The sequence below is a fragment of the Grampus griseus genome, assembly GCF_964374135.1.
Source record: "Grampus griseus genome assembly, chromosome: 1".
Classification (NCBI taxonomy): domain Eukaryota; kingdom Metazoa; phylum Chordata; class Mammalia; order Artiodactyla; family Delphinidae; genus Grampus; species Grampus griseus.
Genome location: NC_139017.1, coordinates 80,881,479 through 80,887,478, shown reverse-complemented (window position 1 = coordinate 80,887,478; position 6,000 = coordinate 80,881,479). Strand labels below are relative to the sequence as shown.

Sequence of the window (6,000 nt, the reverse complement as noted above, 5' to 3'; positions counted from 1 at the left end):
GCTGAGAGTAAAGTGTCTTGAGAAAGGGGTGGTTTTTATCACTTGTACAAAGGTGCCACTTGCACTGGGGGTGAGGCGTGATAATAGAAGCCGCAATTCACAAACCCTGAGTTTAGCAAGCCAAAGTCAGGGGCAGAACTCCAGGCCCCCAGGGCACAGCTCCGTAGACAGAGTGGCTGATTAGCGAGGAGAAAGAAGGACAGTGGACTCTAGTCAATGTAAACAGCCATATTTTCAACATAATTTACTACAGGTCTCTGAAGTGTATATAAAACATTTTAGTGCAACATCTTACAAATAGTTTTCCTTTAAAAAAACAAACAAAAACAAATCAACAGCTCTCTACATCATGCATGGGTAGTTTGCCTACCCTACCTCTTTTTTTTCTTCTTCAAAAGTTAACGCAGAGAAACCATTGTTTGAAAAGAATATGAAAACTTGCTACAGAAACACCCTAGGGAAAGAGGGTGTGGTCATATCCATGTCCTGGAACGGGCCTAGCACAGTGTCGTTTTTCATTAATGCAACATCGTAGATGTAGATAAGTCAAGAGAGCAGTCGGCAGTTTTCCTCTGCGTGTCTCTCCTGTAGGCAACTTGCAGTGAGGTTTCCCAGCCACCGGAGGCCACCATTATCACTCATCTGACGCCACATTTCCATAGAAATGGCCAAAGAAAGAAGGTCCTGGGGATTTTCATAGAAAGCTGAAAAGCTCACCCTTTGACAGTATCCCCTGGCCCAACAGAAAACGCACAGAAAAAAAAAAAGTTATTAAAATACTGGCTTCGGTTTCTTTTTTCCTTTCAAATCTCCTGCAAGTGCTTCACTTACTTATGTGCAGCACTGGCTTTTCTTTCTTCTGTGAACCAATTCAAACTCAGATCTTCATTATGTGTCCCAGTTCCAGCCAGCCCTCCGGCATCTTTCCTTTCAGACAGAGGGAATGTACATCGTCTTCTCGAGCTGACTATGAATTAAGGTCCAGCAATTTCCCACTGAAAGCCCACACCCTGAAGTGAAGAAATGGGGCCAAAGACCGCCTTATGTCCTCAACACTGCACCTGCTGTGTAACCTCTACAGCATTGATGCAGCACAAGCAATGGGGATGAGCACATGAGGCTTCAGTGGGATTCAGGCGGCCGCACCTACACAGTCTCACAGGAGAGGACTGGTGTATCTGGGAGGGAGAGAAGGCAGGCTATGCAAGCCCCTCAGAAGACGGTTGGGCAGTTGCCTTGCTTCCCCCTTGGCTATGACACATCAAAGCACCTGCCGAGCACCCAGGCCCCCTGCACACCCGCACACGCCAATGAGGGTCAGTACCCACGTGGCCTGGAATCCTATAGCGCTCCCCTGGAGTCTGTTCTGTCCCAGAACAGGGTTTCACACTAATCTCTCTGGTTAGACCTAGTTCCAGAATCCCTGGAGGTTTTTTCCAAAGTGGGAACTCCCTTGGGATTCAAACTGCAAGTTCATAAGGAAGGGAGATGAAACTTGTGGCCAGCAAAATTTGAGAAAGCCAGGGCAGGAAGACATCTTCATGGAGTGCACAAAAGGAAACACTTGCAACCGATGATGCTCCGGAGCCCGGCATCTTGCCCAGCAAGTGTGAAATAACAGGTGACACTGGCCTTCGCCAGGCTTTAAGGGGCATTCAAATGAAAAGCTGCCATGACAGTGAACAACCAAATCACCTAAAGCCACAAACAAGAGCTAAGAAAGGGAAAGAGAAAAAATCCACGGACAAAGGCATGTGATCACTTTCTGCTGAGATGAGGTAATCCATAAAGATTACAAAGGGCCGCGTCTGGGCCTCACCTGGGCAGATATTCTTATGGCAGTGAGATGCAGGTCAAACGGCGAAGGAGAGAGACATCTGTATCTTTGAGAAAAATCTAATTGGAAGGAAGAAGGAAAACCTAGTCTTCATATCTCCAGGGAGGTAGTTATTCCTCCCTGTTCTACAGTGGCTGGCTCTGGAAACCCCCCCTCACCGCTAGCTGACTGTCCCAACGTTCACGAACCTTAGCTGTCAGCCAGCCCCCAGTGCCTCCCGACAGTGTATGTGGGGGCTGCTGGGCCCTCTGCAGGCTCACTGGCCATTTTCCCTTAAGAGTTTGGCAAAGCACCTGAAAACAGAAGCCCACCTGCTCGCAATTATCAGTCAGAGACTGCCCTTGAAGAACAGACCAAACCAACGACCAGCCTTGGTTCCTTCTTTCACTAATCAGTGACTTTGATCAATCTGAAAGTCAGTAGCTGCTAAAAGCAGCCCTCTGCCCACTTTAACTTGCAAAGTGTGTGCTGTTTGGAGCTTCTGACTCGTTCTCCAACAGAGTCTGCTCATTTTTTGGCAAGGTTGGGATGAAGCCTATTGCCTCCCCAACAGATAGGCTAGGCTGGGCGCTATCTACTCCTAGTGGGGTTATGCAGGATTTACCTTGTACATACAGTTCTTTGAAGCAAAATTCAATGCTTTCATCTTGACTACAAAGTGGTTCCAACAACTCCAGCTGAGGGAAAATATAAGATACAAATTGGGCCCACACTACACATAATTTTCAAGTCTCGTTAAGGAAGTAAAAAATGTTTGGGTATATTTTGATCCATGGGTGGCATTTTCAAGTGTGCAAAAATGAAAAAAAGTCTTGGAAGAGATTCCTTTGCTCTATAAAGTTCGTCCTTCCTGCTGCCATCAGTCGTATTTAAGGGTAATTTGTCCACAACATGACGGAATCCAAAAAGCGTAAACCAAAGGGATTGAAAAAGCGTCCCTTACAAAGAATAAGAACCCCTGTAACATCTATATCTGAGAATGCTATATAAACCAGTGAGTAGACGTGGCACCAGGAGCTACTCACCACATTACCGAAAACAGAAACAAGCAACCTAATTCGGCAGGATGGCGCCACCTGCTCGAAAATAGCTATAACCAACCAAGACTGCCACCTAGAGGCGGTCCGCCTCTGGCTGAGCGGCGACTCCGAACGCTTCGCAAGTCCGACCGCGTTCCGTGGGAGCGCCCCAGAGGTCGGGTGCTGTCCGCTGTCTGATCGCAGAGCAAGAGGCAGTGGGGAGAGCCTCAGCTCCTCTGTGGCTTATGACCGCCAGGGGTCCCCTTAGTCTATGGCTCCTGGGTGGATACTGAGCACAGGGGGCTCCAGGCAAGTGGGGGAGTAGTTGAGGTGTGGTTCCTTGATCCACAACAGGGGCACCCCATTCTTCCCGTCGGAGTTCTTGCTGGAGTTCCGGCTCTTGAAGCGCACCAGCAGGATGGTGATGATGAGGATGCCAAAGATAGGGAAAGGGTAGAAGAAGACGAAGTAGAAGAGCGCGTCGTTGGAGCAGATGATGGACTGCAGGGTGGAACCTGAAAAGGACCGAGAGGGTGACAGGACAATGAGGGCTGAGGACCTGGACTCTCACTCACTCCTGAAGACCCCACCCAACTGCATGGATGCAACTTGGCAGGACTCCTGCATCCACCCTGTCTTTCCCCTCCTGCCACTACTGGAGGGCAGACTACCCTGGTATTCTTGTTTTCACAACCGCATCTCTTCCAACACAGCTGGAAGTTCAAACAAAGCCATGCCTCCATTTCCCACTAGGAGTCAGTTGTATTGCTCGGAAAGCCACACAAGAAAGTGTTATTTATTGATTGTGAACTCAACTGTATCTGGGGTGGTGAAGATGCTAAATCCACTTCAGCCTGAACCTCCTTCCTGGTTGTATTTTACGTGTCCCTTTGCACTTAGTTCTGCTGCCAATGTCCTTCTTTGGAACAGAACACATTCTGTACCCACCAGCTTCTGAGAGCAGTTTTACCAGAAATGATGCTCATTTGATTAATGTTATCAATTAAAAAGTCGTTATGGACCACTTACAAATGTCTGCAGTGTATCTGTGGCTGCACAGAACACAGTGTTAGTCATTCCTGGATACAGAGGAGAAGGAAACCTCACACCCCTGACCTCATCAAGGACTGCTGCTCTGTGACAGGAGCCTGGGCTCTGGGAGGCTGCATTTTCTCTGTAAAGTAAGGCTGCTGGATGATCCCTGTGTGCTATGAAGTTTACTAAGTTTGGACAGCCACCGTGGGCTGAAAAAAATGTGGTCTAAACACCTTCCCTTGTACTTTTGGACAGTGGGTTATTCAGCAGATCATTAGGGGGTCTAAGTATGATTTAGGGTTTTTTGGGGGGGTTTTTTGGGCTTTCCTTTCTACCGCACAGCTGTTGCTCATCAGTATTATTAAGAAAATTTAACGTACACTTACTAGATTTCCAAGGTCTATGAGACTACTGATATCAAACACTTTTGACCAACGAAATCTCAATTTCATAAGGTTCTATTTAATAAACAGGAGGTTATCAAAGAAAAGAAAAAGCTGACAAAACTGAAAATGATCTGATAAAATGTTGTGATTGAGAAGAAGTTGAAATTTTTAGCCGATTTTTAATTTCTGTATCATAGGCTAATTCTACTATAACAAACACCATTTTCAGTCTGATAAATTCCACATTTTGACAGAAGGCCAACCAAAAGAGCTCCTCGTTAGAGCTAATAATTCAGGTCAGCAAGAATTTCCTCCAGTCTCTGTTCATGAGTCCCTCGGTATTATAAAAACATTGGGTTCTGGATCATTCTGTAGCAATAGCTGTTGGCTAACAGAGCTGCTGCCAAGCTCTTTCCAGATGCTCTGTAACATTACTGCCCTTCTAGGCTGGTCTTCCCAACTAACCATGCAAAATCCACCTAATCCTCCAAGTTACCCTCCGAAATAAAAATGACTCAGGAACTTGAGAAAAAGGGAGAATGGCAGTGAGGTACTCAGACTTCATTTTATTTTTTCTTCCTCTTCTGCTGCTGATTTGCTAAGAAGAGACTAAGCTGGCTATTCTAACGAGTTAACAAGGTAACATCTAACAATACACTTGTATAATGAAATCCAACGAAAATTGAATCTGGTGGAGCATCAAGCTTATTATAAAGATCATCACTTCAATTATCACTTTAATTCCTCTCTCTATTTTTCCCAAGGGCAATCAAGGGTCAGTTTATGAACTGGTTTGTCAAATCCTAAATGCCCACAACAGGCAAGAAAACTGCTTAGTAGTCCACCATCAAGCTCTGATTTTATCTTCCGGACAGCTGGAATCAACAGTGACCCCCCCCACACACACACCCTGAAAACTGGAAAAACTCACTTGTGTCCAGAACCCGGATGCCGATGGGGGCGGACTCTTCCTCCGTCAGCCGGTACCATTCCTTCTGAGGGCTGGGCAGCCACTCCTCCACGCGGCAGGAGTAGTTGCCCGTGTCCCGAGGGCTTGCCTGCAGCACTGTGAGCCGGTAGAGTAGCGGGGAGAGCCTCTGGAAGCGAAGCCTGCCCTCCCAGGGGCTGCCCTCTGGGCCGAAGACAGCGTCTGGGCCCACGCTCAGCAGGGCCGTCCGCTCTGTAGGGTCCTCTTCCTCCTCTTCTTCCCCCTCCTCCCCTTCCTCCTCCCCATCTTCCAGGCCAGGGCTGCCCCTTTTCCCTCCAGCTTTAGTCCTCAGGGAGTACCAGGCCACAGCGAAGCGGGAGTCCTGGCTGGAGCGAGACACGATGCTACAGTCTAGCTGGAAAGCCGCCTTCTCGGACACCGTGGCATTGGGGACCACCGTGTCCACCTGCAGGGCGGCATCTGGGGGAGATAAGGCTGTTTTAATTTCTGTTCAAAACAACCTAAATGTCCGCCACTAAATATGTTCTAGTAATATACAAGAGGATTCTACGTATCCACTGAAAGGAACAAGGGGGCGTTGTGTGCAGGGAGGTGGAAGGAGATTCAAGAAAAATTGTTAGAGTACAGCACACTGCGTACTCTACGCATCATCGAGTGGAAGAAAAGAGAAAATAAGTTTTATACTGACATAAGAATCTGTTTATATTTGCATGGAATATCTGGAAGAATGCACAAGGAGCTGGTAACATGGATACTTATAGGAATCCAGGGAGG

The 6,000-nt window shown here is 47.4% G+C and overlaps 1 protein-coding gene across 1 annotated transcript in view; it reads right to left on the bottom strand.

The window, feature by feature from the left end:
• Positions 1 to 379: 379 nt before the first annotated feature.
• The window catches only part of IGSF3 (immunoglobulin superfamily member 3), a 98,323-nt gene continuing 92,702 nt past the window's right edge, over positions 380 to 6,000 (bottom strand). The window contains exons 10-11 of the mRNA XM_082664686.1: positions 5,209 to 5,685; positions 380 to 3,371 (exon numbers count right to left, since the gene is read on the bottom strand). Coding sequence (XP_082520812.1) covers positions 3,121 to 3,371; positions 5,209 to 5,685 — 728 coding nt within the window. The 3' untranslated portion in view covers positions 380 to 3,120. The remainder of the gene's footprint in view (positions 3,372 to 5,208; positions 5,686 to 6,000) is intronic.